Source organism: Eublepharis macularius, chromosome 8 (genome assembly GCF_028583425.1).
Source record: "Eublepharis macularius isolate TG4126 chromosome 8, MPM_Emac_v1.0, whole genome shotgun sequence".
Classification (NCBI taxonomy): domain Eukaryota; kingdom Metazoa; phylum Chordata; class Lepidosauria; order Squamata; family Eublepharidae; genus Eublepharis; species Eublepharis macularius.
In genome coordinates, this window is record NC_072797.1 from 133,093,744 (window position 1) to 133,119,257 (window position 25,514).

At 45.5% G+C, this 25,514-nt stretch overlaps 1 protein-coding gene across 1 annotated transcript; it reads left to right on the forward strand.

Moving 5' to 3' along the window:
• Positions 1-23,910: 23,910 nt before the first annotated feature.
• Positions 23,911-25,131, forward strand: TMEM271 (transmembrane protein 271). Its single transcript, XM_054986295.1, has one exon. It carries the CDS (start codon positions 23,911-23,913, stop codon positions 25,021-25,023), a length of 1,113 nt encoding a protein of 370 aa, XP_054842270.1. The 3' UTR covers positions 25,024-25,131.
• The last annotated feature ends 383 nt before the right edge of the window (positions 25,132-25,514 follow it).

Consider the following 25,514-nt stretch of genomic DNA (forward strand, 5'->3'; position numbering starts at 1 on the left):
GGTCATTCAATTTCAAGTCACTTTTACACCGAGATGAATTTTCCGACGTAATCGTTTTGAAGAATACATCTGAAGGACTCCATTGTTTATGAAAATAATAATAGTTAACTCAGAAAAGATAAGATTAAAACTTAGGTGTAGTGAAAAACATAAAAAAGAGCTTTAATTTTATATTCAGAGGTACAATCGCTCCCAGCTTTTCAGAAAGTGGGTGAGTGGTTGTAAGGCAGGACTTCTTATTTGCTGCTCTCATTCAAATAACAGACAGCCACTGGAGGATGAAGAAGACTAGTAACCACCTGGCATTCCTTAGCCATTGTGTGTTTCCATTCCCCCCACAGGTTTTCCTTCTTCCGTATTCCATTTGGCTCCACCTACTGTGGCAGCCATTTTGGATTTGTGCTCCCCTCAAAATTCCAAAGGTGCTGGCACACTTTAAAAGGTTGGGAACCCCCAGGCGTGTAAGCAAATTATACAATTTCAGCTTTTTGTTCCAGTCCAGCTGATTGAGGACCTTTGAAACTGGCTCACAGAGTTAAACCACTATCTACCTGGTGCTGTATCCCAATTCTAACAATAGTCTTTGGGAGTTTATTGTTAGTTTACCTGCTGTCTTGGAGAGTTTATAAGCAGGGTATAAGAGTGATGACCATTTCCTGCCATTTGTTCTCACCCAAAATATGGTATACTGTCTGTGTAGATGGAGGTTCCATTTAGATAGCCAAGCTATTGAAAGCCTTTCTCTCAGAATTTTTCTGTTCCCCTTACAATGTCGTTTAGATGAGCAATCGCGGACACAAACATATGCCTCAACTGAAGAAAGACTGATTAAACTTGACACAGAATCCCAAAGAATAATTCTGGGGCATGTGTTATTCTTGAAGGACTCAAGCCCGGTCATTCATGTTTGTAAACTATGTAGGGAGCAAATGGATAACTTTGACCACACAGATGAGATATGGCCAGTGGGCTCAAAGGACAGGTTGTCAAGTTCAATCAATCCTAATTACTCCTCCATTTGAATGTATGCACCGGACTTCAGCAGCAATTTGAAAGACAGGAACAACAGGAAAACTTCTTTTAAAAAAAAACAGCAGGGAGCAATCATATCACCAAGATTACAATCCTTCTGAGGATTCTAGAAGACAAGGCCAAGGTCAGATGCGGCTAGAAAATTCCAGGAGAAACAGATGTAGAAAAAACTGAACAGCCCACTGGAACACAACAGCTGTCACGCACTAGAGTACCTGAACTGCTCCCTGAACCATGCATGCGTGCGTGGTTCAAGGGGGATACTGACACTACACCCAGAATCCTCGTTGGGTCTGGTGACCAGGTGATGTGAGGGGCCAATCCCATGTCACTTCCTGCTCCCAAATCTGCTGCATCAGCACCCCCTTGGCTCTCTGGGCAATTTGTAGCTAAAGGAGAATGTCTGTGGGCCACTAGCAGTCCTGCATGGATGCTTCAGGTTCTTCAACAAACCCAGAGCACTGAGGCCAAATCAGGCACAAGAAGCAGAGGTTCTGTGGCTGTAAACATAAACTGTATGGCTCACTCAGAGAGGAGGATGTGGGGTCCCGTAAAGCAAAACACAGTGCTCCTCCTCACAGTCTCTCTTCCCAAGCACTTCTTTCCAAGCTGAACTCAGCAGGAAAAAAAACAGGATTGGGGGGGTCCCCTCCTGGACCAGTGCTTGCTGCTGTCCAGGTCCAAACCCGCTGAGCCTGAGCAGCAACATCTGAGACAAGGAAGTAACAGATGTACCTAGCTTGGGATGACAAAATACCTTGAACGAGCCCTGACAGCCTGGAGGGGGGAGTCTTTACTCCCCATCCATATGCCCCTTTTGTTTTTAAAACCAATGTGCCCCATGCCCCTCCTGTACAAGACTGGGGCAGTTCCTTGTTTAAAAGCACAGGACTTCCCCAGTCACATCTAGGGGATCAATAACAGGCTTGGAAGCCAGAAACAGCACATCAAGATAAAAGAACCTCTTCCCATGCACATACTGTTCACGGTGTGTGTCACCAAGCAGAGCATTAAAGGTAGGCACCAGCACTAGAACTGAACCTGGAAACTAGCTGACAACCAGTGAAATTTCCATAGTACTGACTTTTTAAAATGTTTCTTTCTAGCAACCTACAGTATCTAGTGCATATTGAACTAGTTTCTGAATCATCTTCAAGGACAGTCCCACATCAAAACCATTATAGTCGTTCAATCTATAGGTCACTAAGGCTAATATGGGTGTGGCCAGGTTTCCTTAATCAACAACAAATAATTACTCAGAGGCAAGAAAGCATCTAAGCAGTACACGTTCCCTTGATAGGAATAGAGACTTGAGGAAAGTACAACTCTAAATACCCACTCATTTCCCCCTCCCAGCTAGACCACAGGTTTGCTCGGGAAATGGCCTGGGAATGCATGAGAGTAAACTGTAACATTTCAGACAGTACAAGGTCACTTCTGTGAGCTTCAAAGAAAGAACAGATAAGACAGCTGGGTTCTCAGGCTGCGAGAGAAACGAAAGTGATAGTTACAGCATTTGCAAAATGAAGTCAAGGTATAGCATTAGCAACGGTTCCACACACAGAACAATGGCATGGATGTAGGGGCACAGACATGACAGAATCTTTAGAGATAGCTTACACAAAAACATAAAACCTTAAAACATCTGAATATTTAATTAAAAATACACATAACAATGTAATAACTACATACAAAAAAAAGCAAAACACAAGCGTAAAATTAACAGCATTTTTAAAATAGCGGCATTATAATAACAACCTATAACCTAAATTATAATAGGATAATAAAGCATAATATAATATAACAGCAGGAACAGGCCCAAAAATTATTCATTTGATCATCTCCAAAAATCCTGAAGGGAACCAATCTGAGAGTAGGGAGTGAGTTCCTCAATAACGATGCTGAGACAGAACAAGGGCATTCTTTAGGGAGGGCAAGTGGTCCAAATCCCTATAGTTGTTCTTCAGAAGCACCAGAATCTCTGGATGACTAGCCACCTTTAAAACCATTGAAGGCATTATGGTTATTATTAACATTTAAATGCATGCTAGGATTGCAGGCCAAAGGCAAATCACTGTGCTTAAGAAAAGATAAGGTTGTGTGGATTACAATGTTGTAGATATTAAAAGGTACACAAGAATCAAAATAAACACACTTAAAAACAGGCACTGAACAAGAGTCGCCTTGAATCTATCCGGCAAAAGGCCTAGTGTCCTTGTTGAATCTTGCTCCACACCTCCACAGAAACCTGATGAGGAATGCAATGATATAAGTACACGCAAATGCTATTCATACTATTACTATGTACGCTCTGTATATTTTGCACTTTGGAATCTTGTCAGATCTCAGAAGCTAAGCAGGGTCGGCCTTAGTTAGTAATTGGATGGGAGACCACCCAAGAAGACCGGGGTTGCAGAGGCAGGCAATGGCCAACCACCTCGGTTAGTCACTTGCCAAAACCCTCCAGCGGTCATCGTAAGTCAGCTCTGACTTGAGAGCAGGATTTCATTCATTTATTCACGCCACCCCCAAGTGTGCAGTTGTTCTAAACAGTTGGTGGTGGGACCATGGTGCATACAGAAAGTCCCAGGTTTCAGTCCCCAGCATCTCCAATTAAAAAGACCAGATCTCTTCCAGAGACCCTGAAAAGCCACTACTAAGCATAGTAGACAAGACTGGCCTTGATGGACCGATGGACTGACTCAGTATCTGAACTTCCAAATCTCTACATCTTCCCTCCTGTGCTTTAGACCGTTGAAAGACAGAGGGGGGAAATCCTTATTAGTCTGATGTGTTTGACCATAGCTCTTCTTTGAACAGACTAAAGGTTTCGTTATAGGATCTCTAAAATATCTCACTTGAATTATGCCATATCTCTTAAGATAATCCTGCTGGGACAGAAGTAAAAAACTCTTATCATGATAAATGGAGCCATGTATCTGTTCCACCCTCTTAAAATCAACATAAGATGGATGCAATAAATATGCCAGATGTCTCCTCGCCTGCCACTTAGTTGCCCAAATTATAAAATGTCCTTGACAGGGAAAGATGTTAAGAACTACTGTGGGAGGATCACGGTAAGGGCCAGGTACACTCCGGAACCTTCAGTTCAGGTGATCTGATTTCCCTGAGGTTAGTTTATATAAAACCTGAGTTTTCCCCATATTTGTATTCAGCTCACTAGATGGTTCCTTCATAGGATTACCTTGGAAATTTTGTCTAGAACTTATTTCCTTCAAACAATATTGTGTGGAAAAGTCTAGTTTCTCACATGTTTTCCAAGGTTTCTGCAATAAGAATTGTCTGCTTTGCTAATAAATCTAGACTTTCAGGTCTTGCTCAACTAGGGCCGAATCCACACTCACTCACCATCCGCTTATCTTGCGCAGTTGTGGCAATTGGGTTCATTCCGCTACCATGCTGTGCATTATCACATTCACCCTCCCAGTGCGTCTTTATGGCGCAATCAGTTCTCCACACGCCACTGAGTAAAGCATCACAGTGGCCGGTTCCATCCTCCACCGTCAGAATTGACGGTGCTCGTCACTTCCCTTTTTTTTTTTAAAAAAAGGGGTCAATTATCCAGTATACCGATATCTTGACTCCGGTGAGCATTTCTTTTCCCGCGCAAACTGCTGCTCACTACGGTTGGTTTACTGGTACACTGACCTTTATGCACTGTGAAAAAAAAGGGGAGAAAACGGATTTCCGCCAATATCACGTGGTTTTGAGGGAAAGGTGCAATAGTGGCGCGGTGATGGTGGGGAACATGCGGAATGGGAAAGCGTGTGAGTATCTGCATGAATAGCGCGCCACTGGCGAAAAAGGCACGGAAACAAAAAGAAAGTGTGGATTCAGCCTAGGCCTTTCAAGAACTGGTGAAGGAAACTGAAATAAAGGGTCATTATTATTCGACATTTCCTTAACACTATCTTCTGACTGCTATGATTACTAGTTGACAAAGGGGTATAATTCGAAAGGCTCTGGAATCTATTTTTATCAGCCAGAGCACAGGTAAAAAGTCCTCTATTCTACTTTGCTTGCTCAGAGGGGCAACGTCGTCCTTAAAAGGGTGTCGTCTCTTCTTCCTCATCATAAAAATAATATAGTATAGTTAATATTAATAATTAGTTGGCAATTAATATGCCTAATTAATTTGAATATCAATTTCTTTTTAAAAAACCTTCCAAACTAAATAAACTAAAACTGAGTAAAATTATAAATTAAATTAAAGTACAAATACAAAGCTGCTCTTGAGGCTTCACCAACTGTCTTCACACACCCAAAGTACAGCTGGCAGCTTTATGCCCTCTTAAACAGTTAAACAATACTCGAACAAAATAAAAAAATAATAAAACAAAAAAAGCAAAAACTCAAGCAGACAAGCCACTTTCCCTAAACAATGACGGATTGTCCCGGATAACTTCTCTCTCACAAATGCCTGACATACTCACCTGTAATCATAAAAACAAAAGGAATCATAGCCAGGGCCTTTTTTCTGGGAAAAGAGGTGCTGGAACTCAGTGGGTTGCCCTCAGAGAAAATGGTCACATGGCTGGTGGCCCCGCCCCCTGATCTCCAGACAGAGGGGAGTTGAGATTGCCCTCCGTGCCGCTCGGCGGCGCGGAGGGCAATCTCAACTCCCCTCTGTCTGGAGATCAGGGGGCGGGGCCACCAGCCATGTGACCGTTTTCAAGAGGTTCCGGAACTCCGTTCCACCACGTTCCCGCTGAAAAAAAGCCCTGATCATAGCTGAGATGAAAATATTCATCAACTGATCTATGTGTAATTAATGCTTTGATTAGAAACAGAATTCCACTAAAGAGAAGGAGCTGTTGCTGGTAACAGAGCAGAGATCCATGCAGAGTCACAAGGCAAAGAGGATTAAGTGGTTGCCCCTTTTCTGCAGGACTCTGCATGGATCAGCAGAGGATCTTAGCAAAAGGCACTCCAGTTAGCCAAAGCCAACCATCTGGGTTCTTTTTCCTGCCACGTTGTAGCATCCTTTGCTTAGAACTTTAACTTCTCTCTGCCTCTCGGAAAAAGTAAAGTAAGCTTTGCTTGCCTAAAATGCTGGCATGGATCAGTCTAGCAATCCACCAAGGAGAAGCAGAGAAGGAGGAGGAAGGAAAAAGGGAAATGATGTTTAAATAATAATGGACTACATGGCAAAAAGTGCTCTCTATAGGGCAGCTTTCTGCCAAAGTTCTCTGCAAGTTGTGATGAATCAGTCAAGATTTGTGGGAGTAAAAAAGGCTTTCCTTTCACTATGGAGACTGTAGAAAGGAAAAGTATCAGAGGTGAGGTTAAATTTGCCAGCCCCTAACCTGAAGAAAGGCTCCCCTGGTTTTAGTTAGTTGGAAGCAAAGAGATACTTGGCAATTACAGCTGTTCTCACCAATTTGTTTTTTCCGCTCTTGCCTCGCCCTCTCCAACAGGGGTTTACTGCTATAGCCTGGAGAAGGTGAGGAGGAGAGGAGGCAGCCGACAGGATGAGAGAGTAAACCACTGCCCTCAAGCAGCTCCTTGGTTCCCCGAGCTGTTAAATAATGCACATGAACTGCTCTTGAGTCCAAAGGAGACTGTAAGGAATTCTAATGGACAGAAGTTCTATTTAGAGATTTTCTCCCACCCACCCCCCCGCTCCTCTGTAGCCCGCCAGTGAAAGGAAGAATCATTCTATCTGTGCCTTGAAACACTTTAAAATGTTGAAAAGCCTCCTCCTGCAAATTGGGGAGCTGGAGACTGCAGAGAGAAAAGGAAACAGTATTTTTGTTACATCTGTTGTGTGTGTGGCGGGGGGGGGGGGGATGAAGGGGTGTGGGGGGGGTGGAGAGAGAGAGTGTGTGTACATATTGGCAGGTCAAGTTATTAGTTAATCCAATCAAAGTTGCAGAGTGCATCAGCTAAACTTTTTAGCTAGATCAAATGATTGCCTGATACACAGTTATAAAACTATCAGTGCAATCCTAAACAGAGTTACTCCAGTCTAAGCCTACTGAAATCAATGGCTTAGACTGGAGTAAACTGCTCTGCAAGTTTGTGGTATACAGCACTTTTGAATCCATTTTGGCTTGCTTAAATTACAGGTCAGAAGGCTGTGAAAATCCAGTTTGAGCTAGTCAAGGTTTTCAGCTCAAAACCCCCCAACCCAACCTGCCTTTTTACCTGCTGCCTCTCTTCCCCCAACCTCACCTTACTTTATTTTATTTATTTATTTACATCACTTCATTTACAGGTCGCCTTTCTTGCTGAGTCTTGGATTACAAAACATAGAAAACAATCCAATGGCCGTTTCCACACGGCTTACCTTTGCTCGCAACGACCCTAAGATTGCACAAAAAATGCGGAAGATCATGTTTTCTTGCATGAGATTTGTGTGACATCACGCAAATCTCGTGCGAGAAAATGCGATCTTCCACGTTTTTTGCGCAATCTTACGGGTCATTGCAAGCAAAGGTAAGCCGTGTGGAAACGGCCAATCAGACAGCATAAAATATCCAAGAAACAATGTCATAGAACTAGCATAGAACACAATAGCAAACAAACAAACAAAGCCTGTCTAAAGGCATGACAGAAAGTGGGTTACAAAGGCAGAAGAAAATACAGTTAAAACAACAGAAATCAGTTCCATCAGACAGCACAGGATATCCAACAGCAATGCAATAGAACTAGGATTACAGAATTGGCAGACAATGCATCAAGTACCTGGTTTTTAAGTGTACATCTAAGATGTCTTAAGTTCTCACTAAAAAATCTAAAGGGAAAACAAGAAATCTGGATGCACTTCTGTGTTCAAACATATATATTATACAAATGCAGTCATTAGGAAGCAGCGGCTGCCTCACAGCTTTGCAATTCCCTTTGTCCCAAGAGTTACCGCAGAATCTTTTGGAGCGACTGTATTGTGTCCTTTTAATTTGAACTGATGTTTGGTCACAGTAGACGGGTTCAAGAAGAGTCATAAATTTGCAATATTTGTAATGCCTTTAACTGGGTATTTTATGTTTATGTTTTAATGTAGTGTTATCTGAGTGGAGCTCATAAATTTACATTGTTTGAGAATCTAAATCAAACCAAAAGGCAACCTTACTTGAAAGCAAGACCACATTAAAATTAGTCTTAAAATTGATGCACTATCTATCTCGGATAGAGAGATGGAAAGAGCAAACTAAGGGCTAAGCAATGATCTCTATATGTAGGCTGTTTTCACACTGCTTACCGGCCACGGAACATTGTGCCGAGCTCCCGAGAACAGCAGTTCTCGCGCGAAATTGTGCCAGGAAGACGCTGTCGTTCCAGGAGCTCGGCACGATGTTCCGTGGCTGGTAAGCAGTGTGCAAAGGGCCCTTGTAACTTGCATAAACAAAGATAATGTACCACCAGAAATACAGAATCAAGGGATAATCAAAATAACTGTAACTTTGAATGTACGCTTATTTACCACAAACTTTCCTAAATGCAGCTTGAATGAAAGTGTTGCAAATTTAGCATGGTTAATTAGAGTTAATTAAATCTAATTATACATATGCCATATTGTGGAGGAGTTGTCTAGAAACAAGTCGGCTTAATAACTGCAAACAGTAAGTATAATATTGAATTCTGTGGCAAAAGGCTCCTAGATCCAAAACATATTTTTCAAAAAGAAAAGAGATCCACAAAAAAAAAAAAAAGAGGTGGCACAGACTTCCAAAGACCTATGGTGAGAAAGCTTTTGCTGCCTGTTTCCACTTGGCAAGTATATGCAAACTTCTCTTCTACATTTCCCGTCTCTTCTCCAACAATTTCAGCTTTTATGTCTAGGAATTGCAACTTAATTCTAGCAAACTAACAAACCCCAAAATGTACACCAAGGCACATTAAAGCACCCTAAGAGTAAGTATAAAGAAATAAAAAATTAAATAATAACAGGTTCCCGTGAGTACCAAGTACCTACTCAGGGAGGAGACAGCCCACTGCAGCTCAGCATGAGTTCCTGCTCAGAGCTTCCTTCCTTTCAATAAGCCTCTGTTGGAGATGGAGACAGATAATTTTGAGCACTCGGACACTCCTCATACAGTTGCATAACAAATGGCCTTCAGAGAACCCTGTTAGATACATCTCTACTTGAGTCATTGCTCTAGTGGTTGTTTGTGTTCATGCCCAAGCCAGAGGTGGGGAGCATTTCTTTGATTCTGAGATCCTCAGGAACAAAGCAGGCATGGCCCAGGAGATCTTTCATTAGGATATCACGTGGTTCTTTAAAAATCTTAAAAGAAGCTGCTGCCATTTCAGATTGACACTGTTATTCTGACTGAATAGTGATTTTCAGTGAAACCCTAAGCAGAGTTACTCCAGTCTAAGCCCACCATTAATCCCTTTGGAGCTACTATTTGTCCTCTGAGTAAAAACAGAGGCACGATACCTGTATCTGTTTGTGTTCTCCCTTGCAGCAAACAACCATTTCATTTGTATCAGGAAAATTGTGTTGTGAAAGGGTTAACCTGGGTTTCAAAGCACTAGGGCCTAGGTCCAAATACCCCCTTCCCCCTAGTTTGGCCTAGGGTTGCCAGTCTCCCGCTGGGGGTGGGGAATCTCCCTCTCCCACCCTCTACACTGCCTCCGCTTACCTGGCCAGCGGCGGGGACGGGAAGGCCCATTTAGGGCTGAAATTGGCCCACTGCGAAGTGCAGGTGCTCTCTAGGGCCCCTCACACCACCCCAGTAGTACTCCTGTGCTCCCCAGCAGGCCGATTTCCCGGAAGCTGATGAAGAAAATGCGAGTGCCAGGTTTCCCACCTTCCACCTGGAGGGTAAGGGGACCTGCAACCCTAGTTTGGCCCTTAAGGCCCAGACAGGGCCTGTTTCTGAGATAGCAAACGCAAGGCTTAATCATGTGAGGTGAGCGGATGCCCATGATTGGTTTTAACTAACTAATTAACTAACTAAATAAAATAAGACAGTAGCAGCGCTGAGATGATGTTTAATCCTCCCTTCATCCTATTTTCTTCATATAAATGCCCCCCAAGCTGCTGTGAGCCGCTCCCCCCGGGGACAAATACAGCACAATATAGGTCTTTCTGGCAAACTCCTGTTGATTTTCTTCACAGTCATTCTCTGAAGTATTTAAAGACTGGAACACGATACCAGCACTGTCTGACTGACTGACTTGCTTCATTTATACTCTGCCTTCCTCACTGAGACTCAAGGTGGATTACAACTTAAAACAGTGCAATAAGAACAGAATAATACAAACAAACCACAATTATTCCATAATAATTGTAAATGAAATGAGAGAATATTGCACTAACCCCCCAGTATAATACAGAGAGTAACACAGGAGTTACGGAACTGGTGAACAACGCCATACAATACATACAATAGACCGCTGGATCACAAAATCAGAAGACAAGCGATGCGATAAACACAACATAATATAATAAAATGAAGACTGCCTTAAATTCCACCAGTATTAAGTAAGGTAAAGTGTGCTGTCGAGTCACTACTTCATTGGGTTTTCAAGGCAAGAGATGAACAGAGGACGTTTGCCGTTGCCTTCCAAAAAACTTTATAAAAATGCCATTTTAAACCATTCCGTTCAGCACCCACATGCATCTCTAGTGTCTGAGCAGAAGCGAGAGAAAGCAAGAAGACTCTCCATCGGCTCTTGCTAGCGGGCCCTCTGCTGCTGCCTCAGGCCTTGCCCCCTTTTGTTGGCTGTGGGTTGGGGTGGGTTGGGGGCCAGGAGGCTCACTTTTGGTCCATGCCAGACCTTTAAGGGCTGGAGTTGGGTGGGCCTCTGTGCTGCAATTAGAACAAGTATAAGAGCCTTCCTGGCCAGGCCGTTCCACCAAAAGGGAGCCACAGCCAAGAATGCCCCGAAGTCTTCGGAAGCAGGGTTCAACGACAATGCTCATAAAATTCAATTCCACCTTATCCAGTTCCCACTCACCCATCCTATGCAGGACAGCCAGTTATTATTAACGATCTTTTCTGACAATTGTTGTCTTATTTCCAGCGCAGAGTTCTGTCTTCCTAGCACCAAATTCAGTGTGCAAGTGGATAGGTATTTCACTGTCCAAAGAGCAAATGCTTAAATTTATTATTCCCCATTTCTTGGGCTGTGAGCCACATTGAGTTTGCAGAATTTCCCATGTAGTTGGATATCACGCTGCAGTATAATATGTAAACAAGGAGAAGAGATGGTGCATTCGCCACGTTCATTGATATTGTACGTGTAGGGTTTTTTCTGTGTTCCTTTTTATCTGGAAAGTACAGTATTGTTTCCATTAAAGGTAAAGGTACATGTAGTTCCCTGTGCAAGCACTGAGTGATTACTGACACATGGGGGGATGTTGCATCACGACGTTTTCTTGGCAGACTTTTTGTTACGGGGTGGTTTGCCACTGCCTTCCCCAGTCATCTACACTTTACCCCCAGGAAACTGGGTACTCATTTTACCAACCTCGGAAGGATGGAAGGCTGAGTCAACCCTGAGCTGGCTACCTGAACCCGGCGTCTGCCAGGATCAAACTCAGGTCATGAGCGGAGCTTGGGCTGCAGTACTGCCACTTAACACTCTGCACTACGGGGCTCTTATTATTTCTATTGTGCTCCTAATAATAGTAATATGACATTGTGTGTACAGCTTTCCTTCCACTTCTTGTTTTGTCAAAAGCCATTTTATGAAGTCATTAAAGAATGTCTGCCTGAGAGTGGACTATTTATTGTGATATATCAAGTCCTGGGAAATAATAGTGTAAGATGAAGATTATAAACCATGTAATAGCTACAAAGATTAATGTGAATAAAGAGTCTATTCGAGAGGGCCATGAACCATCTTTTACTTGATTCAAAAAGGGAAAGCCTACATATTTTTATTACCCACTTAACAGAAGGATATTTATGCAGTTTACAGCTTACTCTTTAACTATTGACTTTGTACAAAATTTATGGTCTGTCTCTCATAACTGGGCGTGATTCAGCCAAAGTCAAGCACTGACACATCCACAGATTTCTATGGCAAAGAAATAAAAAGGTGCTTAGATTTTAAACATGTTTAACTTTATTGAAAATATGTTTATTTGCAATCACTTGGATCCTAAGCCGGCCTTCTTCTCGTGCAGCATTGTGGAGTCAGTCCTCTGCTGTGGAAGGCATTCTTCCAGCACTAGAAGCTTTTCTTCAAAGAAGACCGACACCTTTCAGTGAACCAAAAAACACTTTGCTCCAGAAGAAAGTACTGCACAGCAAATGCAAACAAGGCCGGGAACCGAGCTGATGTTTGCCTTCCGCATTTCTACCCCAACAGTTGTCAAAAGCAAATCAGAATGAGGTGGATTCTACCCCAATCCTCCCACTCCACTGATCAAAGTTTTTTTGAAAAAAAAATAAAATATTTACACCCTACCTTTCTTTCTGACTCAAATTTGAGGCTTTCCTCCCATATAAGGAGCCTTCCTCCAACTTAAGTGCTTATGGAAACACTTAAATTAAATGCTTATGGAAATGCACAAGTGCTTATAAAAACACTTAAGCACTTATGGAAGAGTCACTTAAGTTGAAGGACGGCTCCTTAGGCTGGAGGAAGGCTACTTGGAAGATGGTTGGATCCACTCCATAATAATAAATCAAAACAATTGACTTGATGTTGTGATCAGCATTCAGCAACCATACAACAAAACAAACGCAGATTTAGAAAAAACAGCATCAGTGTTGCATCATCAAAGCTCCAAAATGGCCAGATAATAGAACACAGGCAAAGCATAATAAATTAGACCAGGCTTTTACTCTTGAAGAGTGGGAGGGAGGAAGTAAAACAATCTCAACTCAAGAAGGAGGCAGTTCCACAGTTTAGGGGCCACTATTGTAGAATTTCTATTCCTATTCCATGACAATCTGAACTCTCTTGGTTTATGGATCATGGAACAGATCATAACATCGTTTCTAGGATTCCCATAAACTGCATCCTGAGTATTTATTTATTTAATTTCATTAATAGCCCACTTTTCTCGCCGAGATTCAAGGCAAACTACAAAATATAGAAAGCAACTCAGTCAGACAACATATGGTAACCCAACAAGCAAGCAAATGAATAAAAACTGTCTAAGGCATGACCACAATGAAAAAAATGGGTTACAAAGGCAGAAGGCAATGTAGTATAAAGCAAGAGAAAACAATTCCATCAGACAGCGTAAATTATCCAGTAACAATGCAATAGGACTAGGATGACAGAACTGGAAAACAATCCTGTTTCTCTTATTTGCTCATCAAAGTAAGTAACTTTGCTCATAGGGAGCAATAACTGGCTCATAGAGACCCAGTTCAGTGTAGTGGTTAAGAGCGGCAGGACTCTAATCTGGAGAGCCGGGTTTGATTCCCCACTCCTACACTTGAAGCCAGCTGGGTGACCTTGGGTCAGTCAAAGCTTTCTCAGAGCTCTCTCAGCCCCACCCACCTCACAGGGTAATTGTTGTGGGGATAATAACATACTTTGTAAACTGTTCTGGGTGGGCGTTAAGTTGTCCTGAAGGGTGGTATATAAATAATTTTTTTATCATCATCATCACTATGATTTCCTATCTAATGGCCACCATTTTGGAGGTCAGAGGAAAGACTTGCGAATTAAGACACAGCTTAAGGTATACTGTTGATCATCTATGGGTCATGCAACCCACAGCTATGCACATGCAAATATTTGCTTCATTTCCACTACAACTGTGGTACTTCATGGTAGGGCCCTAGTAAGAAATGGACTGGAAAAAAAACGACCAACACCACAATGCCCCTACATAGATCTGTTGACGCAGCGTCCTTTGAAATACTGTGTGCACTTCCGATTGCGGCACCTCGAAAAAAAGAGAGTATTGCAGTGCAGGGGGAAGTGAAATAGAGAACAAGCAGGACGATTAAGGGGTTGGGACACCTTTCTAAGAGGAAAGGGCTTTTTCAGTTTAGAAAAGAAGGCCCGGAAAGCATGTGATAGAGGTTTATAAAACTGTGCATGGGGTATACAAAATGCATCAAGCTTTTTCTTCCTCTCCCATAGTAGAACTTGAAGTTGAACACACGAAACTGCCTTATACCGAATCAGGCCTGTGGTCCCTCAAGCTCAGCTTTGTCTCTACACAAGACATCGTACACAGAGATGCTCAAGTGACTTGCTCTCTGAGTGGTCCTATGTTCAAGTGTCCTCTGTCTCCCCAGCAGTGCATGTGTATCCATGTGTAAGGTCTTCCACTTGATCCTACTCACCTCTGAAGAAGTGAGCTCACGAAAGCTCATACTCTACCACAAATGCTGTTAAGTCTTATTGGTGCTACTGGACTCTTGTTCTTTTTTACTGCTACAGACATAGTGACACAGCTACCCATCTTGATCTTGATCCTACTCGTGTCTTGCGTAGAGAGGCTCTTTGTCTACTCAGACCAGCAGCGGCTCTTTGGAGTCTCAGGCTAAGATCTTTCACATCACCTATTACCTGATTTTTTTAACCGAAGATACCGGGAATTGAAACTTCTACATGACACGCAGGTCCACTATCACTGAGCCATAACCCCTCCCCACAAAGCCGATGGATAATAAGTCCAGGATAGACAAAAGGAAAAACTTCTTTACTCAACAAGTAGTTAAATTATGGAACTCGGTGCCAGTGGATGTTGTGTCAGTACTTTGACTGGTTTGATCATTTTAATCGTAGACACTTGTATATATGATTCACTTTTTTACGTCAGGTTGTTTTGTTTGTTCGAATTGTGACGGCCTTAAGCCACAGACAATAAACTGTACTTCTCATAGGACAACTATGAGCACAGATGGCTTTAAGAGGGAATTAGACATATTCATAGAATTAGACATATTCATGGAGGATTAGTCTATTGGTAGCTACCATCAGGCCTGGCTAGGGGATTCTCTCATACTCTTCACTTCATCAAACACAGTTGTACGAGTTAAAGGTCTTTATTCGAGACTACTCCCTAGAAGTGCACTTGTACACAGTAATTGCCTGGAATGCCAAAGCAACGTCTTCCCAGTCCCCTCCCCCCAGTTCAAACAACAGTCAACAACAACAACAAAGTTTATTAGCCAGAGGCCATCACATTCACCACATCAAACAACAGTCAGTTGAACTTGGCGTGGAGCTGTGAAGCGTGAAAGTCCTGCAAGAGATGCTGAGCCCAGTTTCCCAAGGTCAGCTGGTTCCCAGACACTGTTCCAACTGTACTGATAACACCACTTAACCCAAGCACAGTGTAGCCAAGATACAGCGAAGGAAAGAAAGCAACTACACTGCTACCCATCTCCCCCAGTAGCAACACATTCCCAGGTGTGGCAGGGCAGGCTGGTTTGCCTGCCTGACAGCTACTATCTATGGTGACTAAAGGGCATATCTAGAGGCAGTAGACCTCTGAATCCCAGTGGTAGACAGCAACATCAACAAAAGACTTTGCCCTACGTGCCCTGTTTATTGGCTGCCTGGGGTAGCTGTCAAATCTCTATGTAAAACTCAGGGCTTTTTTTCTGGGAAAAGAGGTGGTGGAACTCAGTGGGTTGCCCTTGGAGAAAATGGTCGCATGGCTGGTGGCCCCGCCCCCTGATCTCCAGACAGAGGGGAGTTGAGATTGCCCTCCGCGCCGCTCAGCAGCATGTAGGGCCATCTAAACTCCCCTCTGTCTGGAGGTCAGGAGGCGGGGCCACCAGCCATGTGACCATTTTCAAGAGGTTCCGGAACTCCGCTCCCCTGCGTTCCCCCTGAAAAAAAGTCCTGGTAAAACTGAATATTGGACTAGATGGACCACTGTACTGTACTGTTGTGTGGTCAGAAATACTCTTGTATACTAGATAAGTGTTTGTGTTGATCTCTTGTCTGGTCTCAATTCACTCTGTGGAAGCCTGAACATAAGGGAGAAAATTTTTCCTGATTATCTTTTGCTCTTTTGCTAAAAGGAACAGTTAGCTTAGATTTAACTTCCAGTAAAAGCAAGTGACACAAAGATAGTGTTTATCCAGTAGAAAAGAGCAAGAGTTCAGTAGCACCTATAAGACTAACAAAATTTGTGGTAGGGTAGCAGCTTTTGTGAGTTGCAAGTTACTTCTTTAGATACTAGATACTAGCATTTATCCAGACTAGCCTAGCAACCTCATCACTTTGTCAAAAAAATAACCCTTAGCTTACTGGTTTCCCAAACAAGGGATTATTTGATGAAGTGATTAGGTTCTTAAACAACTCTAGATAAACACCAAGACCTGGGATATAATGAAATAAGAGATATTTTTCCATTTACATTTTTCTGACATTAAAGCTAAACTATGAGGGCTCTCTTAAGATGCAGAAATGGGGAGGGGGAACCTTTCCACAATGCTTTATTTTAATTGGGAACTCCCTGGATGTAAAGCCATTGATAGCCTATAGGACCACAGTCTTTAAATTCTTTCCATACACTTTGGCAGAACCTGTATTTCTCAAAAACAGTATTATTATACTGAAAAAAAGGAGCTGAAGCCTGGACTCAGGAGTAAAAAGAAAGATTTCCATGACATCCTCGCTGCCCTCATTCACTGGAATCGTGTATTGAGATACAGCCCTTGGTGTCGGCGAGCGTGCTTTCCTCCAGGGACATCTTCCCAAATATGATCACCAGAGGCAGCTCCCAGTTGGACTGAGCTATGAAAGTATCTCCTGAAGAACTGCCACCAGGAGAACAATGTACTCTCATGAGGCCTTTAAACTGATTGTTCCTGCAGAGGAGGAGGAGAAGGAAGGCAGTTTTTCAGGAATGTGCATACAATAGCAAGCTGCCACCTGGAATGTGCAAATATATGCTGTGGCAGTAGAAGGGGGGGCGGGGGGGGGGGGAAATTCAATGTCTGGAGTTATTGGGAGAGGGACCGAATATAACACAGCATGTACTGTAATGGCATTGTGTAAACCTTTGGTGGAGACACAGTTAGGGTGCTGTGTATAGCTTTTGACTGCCCTCCCGTTTTAAAAAGGATATCAAAGCTGGAAGAATTACACTATGGATTACCTACAGTGGAGAACCTTTCCCACTACCTACTTTATTGTCCATTATATAGTGTACCCAGAGCTAAATTTTTGGCCAGAATCCTACCAGTGACAAACACATACTCTGAAATCGAGTGTCCTATAGAGTCTCTCAGTTTGCACTCGCAGCCAAAAAGATCAGATCTAAGGTGGCACTGAATGAGGCTGTTTTGTGACTCCTGGGATAGTTTAGCATACTGTACTGTTTTAATTAATTTTAATTAACCTTTACAAACTGTGATAATGGATTTAACTGTTTATTAGTCGATGTTTGGTAAATTGTGACGGCCTATGGCTATAGACAATAAACTCTTTTGACTGACTGACTGACTGACTGACTGATTGGTTGGTTGGTTGATTGATTGAATTACAGAAAGGGAAAACTAAAAACATTGAAAGGGTTAGAGTATCTTGCCTACATGGAAATACTAATAAAAATTTTTAAGTGTTTTTTTAAGGATAAGGACTCAGAAGGGATTTATTTAAAACACTGTTAGACACACCTTTCTCTACACAAAGTGGGATCCTAGCCACATAGCAAAAATAAAACCAATACATTCTTTTAAAATATATATATATTAAATAACTGGACTGAACATGAAGGAACTGAAAGAAGCAGTCAGAGACAGAAAGGCCTGGAGGGATACGATCTACAGAGTAGCCAAGGATCGGACACGATTAAATGGCTAGGATTGGGATATTAAATAACTATTAAAATTGCATACAATAACAAATTCAGGATATTAATGGTTTATAAAAGCATGAAGTGTGTGGAAAGGACGGACAGAAAGACATTTGGCTCCCTTCCCCATATTAGAACTCAGGCAGTTCAATTCTAAGCAGTCTTAGCCAGGCCTTTTTTTCTGGGAAAAGAGGTGGTGGAACTCAGTGGGCTGCCCTCTGAGAAAATGGTCACATGGGTGGTGGCCCCGCCCCCTGATCTCCAGACAGAGGGGAGTTTAGATTGCCCTCCGCACCGAGAGGCGAGGAGGGCAATCTCAACTCCCCTCTGTCTGGAGATCAGGGGGCAGGGCCACCACCCATGTGACCATTTTCAAGAGGTTCTGGAACTCCGTTCCACCACGTTCCAGCAGAAAAAAAGCCCTGGTCTTGGCCCATTTATTGCTTCAAAAGTTTTAGAAGGATGCTTCGAATGTTATTTAATGAGCTTTTTATCCTAGTTTCAGGACAGACAAAAAAGTACTCTTTCTGCAACACATATTTAAGTTGTAAGATTTACTGCCACAAATGTAGTGAAAGACTCCAGCTTAAATGGCATTGAAAATGAATTAAGAGAAATGCAAGAAGAGTAGATATATCATAGATAAGTGGAACCTCCCTGCAGAAGCTATATCATTCCAAACGCTAGATACTTTAGACAGGCAACAGAGGGTGTCCATCACTGTAGTGACATGCTTGGGAAATTCTAGAGGCACAGCTGGAAAGAGGATGTTAGTTCTCACACAGGAAAATAACAGAGGGAAAATTAGCATGAGGTAAGTTTTAGAAGCATGGGTAAATTCAGACTACCATTGACTATGTGGCAAAATAAAACAGGAGTCCAGTGGCAGAGGCTAATAAAACTTATTCCATCAGAAAATTTTTATTTTATTCAAACCATTTTTAAGCTGTCTTTCCACACAACTTAGTGTCCCCAAGGTGGCAAACAATAAAAACACCAAAGCTTTACAAAATACATATAGACAGGGCTTTTTTTTAGCAGGGATGCGGTGGAACAGAGTTCCGGAACCTCTTGAAAATGGTCACATGGCTGGTGGCCCCGCCCCCTGATCTCCAGACAGAGGGGAGTTGAGATTGCCCTCCACGCCATGCGGCGCGGAGGGCAATCTCAATTCCCCTCTGTCTGGAGATCAGGGGGCGGGGCCACCAGCCATGTGACCATTTTCTCCTAGGGCAACCCACTGAGTTCCACCACTTCTTTTCCCAGAAAAAAAGCCCTGCATATAGATGTACGTAAGGCAATCAGCACAAAACTCATAGATGCATGAATGGAAAGGTGAGTCAGTAAGAACCACTGAGGGAACGCCAAACAAAACACAAAAATCTTCTTGCTCTGGCTGATGACCGTGACAGAAGGGGAAGGACAAATTTCACTTGCGAAGGAATTCCACAGTTTTGGTGCCACAACCAAGGTGGCCTCAGATGGCAGGGACCTCCGAAGATGACCTCAGCAGTCAGGTAAAGTGATATAATAACAATAATATTCAATTTATATACCACCCTTCAGGACAACTTAGTGCCCACTCAGAGCAGTTTACAAAGTGTGTTGTTATTATCCCCACAACAATCACCCTCTGAGGTGGGTGGGGCTGAGAGAGCTCTGAGAGAGCTGTGACTGACCCAAGTTCACCCAGCTGGCTTCAAGTGGAGGAGTGGGGAACTCAGTTCTCCAGATTAGAGTCCTGCTGCACCAAACTGGGAGTAGGGAGTCTTCATGGTATGCTGGCCACAAGCATACGGGTTTTAAAAGTTTATCCCAGCATCCTGAATTGGGCCAGATGCAAATTAGGAGCCAGTGTAAGTGGAACGAGACTGGGGTGATTTTATCCCTGCCACTCAGAATCCCCTGGTCAATCCTCCCTCCCTCTTTTCATGAGTCAGAGCTTACTTCTTCAGATGCATGAAGTATACAGCCGTGACTGGACAATGCATTTTTATCAACCACATGGTAAAAGACAGTAGTGTGCATATAACCACTTGGGTAACCTGGTTGTCTGTGTGCCCTTTTAAAGTGGGCTACTCCCTGCCACAATTTCTTTCCATACAAGCATCATCCATCTCAGGAACTGGAGCAATATTGCAACAGGAAGAAGTTATTGTATGGGCTCCTCTTAAGTGACTGCAGACTTCTGGTATTCCTGGAGTAAAAAACATGCAGGCCAAATACTTGTGTGAATACGTATTTTAGATATTTGTGACAATAAGAGAGAGCCACGTGGGCACCAGCTGTTTGCAGAAAGAACGCTGACACAGTAGAGAGTTCCCTGTAATGAGTAATCCAGCAGTTTAAAAGAAAGCTTCAGTATAATGCGTTCTGCATGATTTTAAGAGAAACAAAATACCTTGAGGGTGTATTGGTTGCTTTTACTTAACTTTGATGTTTCAATTTGAATTCCAATTGTTTTAATTCATCCCAAATTTTTACTCCTTTAAAACCTACAGACGTATCTTAGCTATATTGATTTTCAGATCCATTAGATATGAAATCCACAAACCACTAGCTGACTAAACACCACTGTATGTATATTAGCTGTTAACTTCTGAAATCACGTCAACAACAAACACAGCCAGCTATGAAATATTGAGAAAATAACTCGGAAAATGGATGCATATTGGACTTTATAAGGGAATCTTTCTCCTGTCTGCCTTCTTTGTTGTCCTGTGGACTGAAAGTGGAGGTAAAGGGAGTTTAAGGTCTTTAGCATGCTGAGTAATTGTTGGTATGAAAACAGCTTGAATTTTTATCCCAGCAAAGGAAAGGAATGTAGCTGTGGGAACTGAGCCGATCTCTTTCAACTGCTACAGCAGAAGCGCCTGATAAAAATCTCTGGGGGAACAGAGTGAGATCAAACCCGAGCGCAGAAAAAGTGGATCCCGTGTACCTTGTCAAGAGACTGGAGTCATGTAACATTCCTATGTCGGTTCCTGGATATATATTAATTAGTAGATAGTGCCTGAAAACTGAAGAGAATCAGACAATCTTCAAAACAACAAAGAGTACAATCTGTCAGTCACCCCCCCCACTCATGCCTATCTGCTTTCAAACATGATAGCACCCCCCTCCCCAAAAAAACCCCACTGTATATCCTTTGTAAACTCAGGATAGTAGAGTCCAAAGAAAAGCTACACCTTTTGCTTTCAATGCATGTCAAAACTGCTTTCCATCCCTTCAGACATCAGCTAGGCTAACATCATATTGCAATTAGGCAAGGGAGGAAACTAGTATATGCCGACTTCTGGTATTTTTACAGCCTATGGGCTTCTTCTTTTTTAAAAAAAGGAAGAAGATGGGAGGATAAACAAACTATTCTGGCCACCAGCAACTTGTAGGAGACTCATAGAAATCCAACACACCACACTGTTTTGCAGTATGTGCTTCAAATCACAGGTTTGAGGGCGACTTAAATCTTCTAGTTCAAACGTCTCAGCTTCTAATGGATATACAAATATTCTGGTGAGAAGGTTTTAAGCTAAAAGCAAAGGAAATTTAGAGCAAAGGATATTTATAAAGTGTTTACCATCTCTGTAAAATGATCAGCTAAAAGCTTAAAACTGTTTCATAGCAGGAAGCTATTGTAATAATAGAAGGCAAGGGACTCTTTATTAGGTTTGCTCAGAATTCTTACATAATTACCATGTCCATAGCTCCTTTAGGAACACTGGCTAGACTTACCTATGCAGTGTTAATATCTATCATCCACAAGCTGTTTGAATTAGCGCACTTGCCTCCCAACAGTTTCCCTTTCTTTCACTCGCTGAGGATGCGGAGCGGTATGGCAGGGAGGTAGCATCTCTGTGCTTTCAGGCCAACTTCTTATTCAGAGAGTCGTTTTGCTACAGCAGAGCAACCAATTTGCACACAGTATTCCCAGGTTCAGTTCTTGGCGTGTCCTGTTCAAAAGCACTTAAGTAGCATGATTGGCAAAGGCCACCTGAGACCCCACAGAGAAGGAGCTTGTGGACACTTTTGGATTGTTAAGATTGTCGTTTTGTGGGCCCCTTCACAAAACGGCTGCCATGGGGTTGATGCCAATCACAAAAAACTGGTTCCAAGCTAAGTGTCCTTGTATGGTGGAGACAGTTTCTGAATGGATGCACCCCGATGACACAAAGGAGAGAACTTCTTGGGTTGCATCCACACATTGTTGGATTATTCCAATCATTCACAATTGGATCATCCAGTGTGGACACAGCAATCGCATGGCAAAAAACTGCTGTTGTGCAACAAGAGTGCAATATCCAGTGAGGTGTGGATGGAGCCCACGGTCTCTTCTGAAACACCTGCTGTCTCAATGAGGTAGAAGCTTTGGGGACAGAAGTGAATACTAGCAGGGTCCCTGGTGTCCCCAGGTGTCGAGCTGGGTATCACAGCTGCAAAAGAAAAGAGCAAGAGTCCAGTAGCACCTATAAGACTAACAACAATTTGTGGTAGGGTATGAGCTTTCTTGAGTCACAGCTCACTTCTTCAGATACCTGCTGCAGGATATACTAAAAAGGATGGCAAAGAACAACTATTGGAATCCACGGTTTCCTTCTGAACTTTTGTCAAGAGGCAGTATTAAGTCCAAATGAATCAAGGGGTTGACTCCATATGGCTACTTCATATGTTCAGGATTAGCATACAGGTCAAAGTCAAGGCAAAAAATCTTTGGAAAGCCAGGGGCCAGTTCAGAAACTGCTAAAGCACCTCCAGTTTTATAGATGGAGTTACTTTTTGATTCAGAACAAAAGGTCTCTGGGACAGGCAGCATATCAATTTTCTAACAAACTAAATAAATAAGCACAATAATTCAAGTCTCTTTGGACAGGCTGTCCCTCAGGCTTTCACTAGCAGAAGACAAGATTCCAGAGGAAAGCTGGAACTGTCATAGTTTAAAAGAAAACCGTTTCTTGTTTGCCTCCCTCCCCAAAAACCCTCTCACAGCATTAATAACCCTTTCACACAGCTTTACGGGTGCAACTTGCCAAGTTAAAACCATTGTATTAAGAATAAAAGTTGAGGGGGTGAAGGGGGGGGGTCAACCCTTCCTTCATAAAGAAAAAAAACTCCACTAACAATCAGGCACCTAATCTTTCCCTTGATACTTTCCAGCCCCCTTTTCCCCTCGGCCTCTCCTCACCCGCAGCTTCCTTCAGGTCTGCTCTAGTTCCAGATGCCTAAATTATCCCATCCCTGCGCCTGTGAAGCATCCTCCTTCCTGCATGTTGATTCGGTGCTAAAAATGACAACAGGGAGCATCGAAATAACTTGTTACAACACATCACAAATGGGTGGGGAGGGGTAGAGGAGGGGGGGAGGAAAAAACCAGAAGGCCTCCCCACAGTGACAGAAGAGGTACGGATAACAACTGGCGACTGGGGAAAGACCTTCAAAAATATTATCAGGGCCGCGTTGCCATCTTCGCGGGGCTGCCTTTTGAAGGGGCGCGAGGCGAGGCCGTCTGTCTTTCTCTCCCGAGGTAACTCGGGCGCCTCCTTTTGGGCGCCTCGCGCTTGGGCAGGTGGAGAATTCGCGCCTCAGGCGGGAGCCGAGAGAGGCGGGCCGGGGGCGCGGAGAGGGCTGTTTCCCGCCCGCTTTCCAGTACTTGGCCGGCGCCCGCCCGCCTGGCGCGCCTCGGAGGGGCTGGACGGCGGCCCGCTGCGGAGGGGGCCGCCTCGGCAAGCGCCGCCCGGGAGAGCCGCCCCCTGGCGCCGAGCGCGCCGCTGCCCCGCTCGCCGCCATCAATAATTCATCGGCTTCCTCGGAGCCGCGGCGGCGAAGCGAGGCGGAGCGCGGGGGGGAGAGAGCCCGGCAGTCGCAGCTTGGCGGCGAGCGCGAGAGGCGGCGAGGGGAGCGTGCGCGCGAGAGCCGCGCTTGCCGGGCTGCCTGCAGAGGAGCGGCGTCGGCGGCCGCGGCCAGAGCGCGTCCGGAGGGCTCCCCGTGCCGCCGCCGTCCCCAGCACGATGTCCCCGCAGCGCGCGGCGGCCGCCTCCTGGGCCAAGGCCGCCGGCGCCGAGGAGGACACGGGAGGATGAGGACGGGAGGGCGGCGGAGGAGGAGGCGCAGGCGGTGGGCGGCGAGGCAGGGAGGCGGCGGCGGCGGAGGAGGAGGCGCGGGCGGCGGAGACGCGGAGGATGAAGTGGAGTGTCCGGGGAGCCTGCGCCGCGCTCTCCAGCTGCCTCCTGCTCGCCTGCGCGCTGAGCGCCGCCGCCGTGGGCCTCAAGTGCTTCTCGCTGGGCTCCGAACTGAAGGGGGAGCCCTTCCGCCTCGGCACCGCCGCCGGCGCCTTCTACTCGGGGCTGCTGCTGGCCGCCGGCCTCTCGCTGCTCGGCTCCGCGCTCTTCTGCTGCCGCCCGCCGGACGAGGCGGCGGCGGGCGCCGAGGGCGCGGGCGCAGCGGGCCGGGCCGGGCGCGCGGGCAGCCAGGTGGCGGCGGTGCCGGTCAGCGGAGACGCCGCCCCGCCGCTGGCGCCGGCCCCGCCGCAGCCCCCCAAGGCGCCCCCGGGCGGGCGGCAGAACTTCCTGCTGCTGGGCGTGCTGGTCTTCATGCTGGGCGTGCTGAGCGCCTTCGCCGGGGCCGTCATCGACGGCGACACCGTGTCGCTGGTGGAGAAGAAGTACTCGCACTACTGCCTGCTGCAGGGCGGCGCGGGGGCGCCTCTGCGGGCGCGGCCGGCCGCGGGGCCCCCCGACGGCTCGGCGGGCGCGCTGCGCTGCCAGAAGCTGCGCGACTACCAGCGCGGCTTGGTCATCTCCACCATCTTCAACGCCCTCGAGTGCCTGCTGGGCCTCCTCAACCTGCTGCTGGTCAAGAACTACAAGGCGGCCCAGCGGCGCGGGCTGCGTCGACGGCGCCGCCGCAGGCACCAGCACGCCCTCGGCGCGGGCCGGCGGAGAAGGTGCCGGGGCGGCGGCGGCGGCCCGGCGGGCGGCTCGGGGGCCGGCGGGCGGCGGCCTCAGCGGCCGAGCCAGGGCTCCATCTTCTCCAGCGAGGACCCCGACCTCTCCCCCGGGGGCGACTGCGCCTTCCAGGCCGTCTCCTACATCAACGTCGGCGTCTTCCACGTGTTCGACGAGGCCGGGGTGGAGGTGCACTGCGGCGGGCACCCCTCCATCGAGCTGCCGGGCTACTCGCCCATGGACCCCGACCTCAACGCCTCCTACCCTTACTGCTACCCGCTGCCCAACGAGCAGCCCCCTGCCTACGAGGAGATCTACCCCCGGGAGGCCCATGCCAACCGCCTCTGAGGGCAGGCTGGAGCCGGACCCCCGTGGGCAGCCGCGCTGACGGTCGCCCTGCCAGCTTGGAAGGGATGGCGGCCTCCCTGGGCAAAGGGAACGAGACACGGAGGCTTCCTGGGCAGGGCCAGTTGCTCCAGGTGAGGCAAAGGTGGCGGGCAGCCCGGACTACTCCTCTGCCCAAGAGGTGGGCATAAGTGACATCTCTAGAATGAGACCTGGCTGGCGGCCGTCTGGATCCCTTGGCACAGTGCAGCCCCGGTCAAAACGCTCCTTGCTTCGTTTCCCTGAGGATCAGGCGCGGTCCTGTTAATCGCTTCTTCAGTGGAGAAATCTTGAACAGAGTTTGAGAAACTTGCCAATAGTTGCCACCTGTTGGGGGTTGATCTTGTCAAGATTTCTCTTCCCCTTTCTGTTCCTATCCTAAAAATCCATAGTTACCTGCTAGAGGTTTTAAGCAAACAGCAGTTCCTCTGGTGTACCTTAAAAATGGCAGGGGC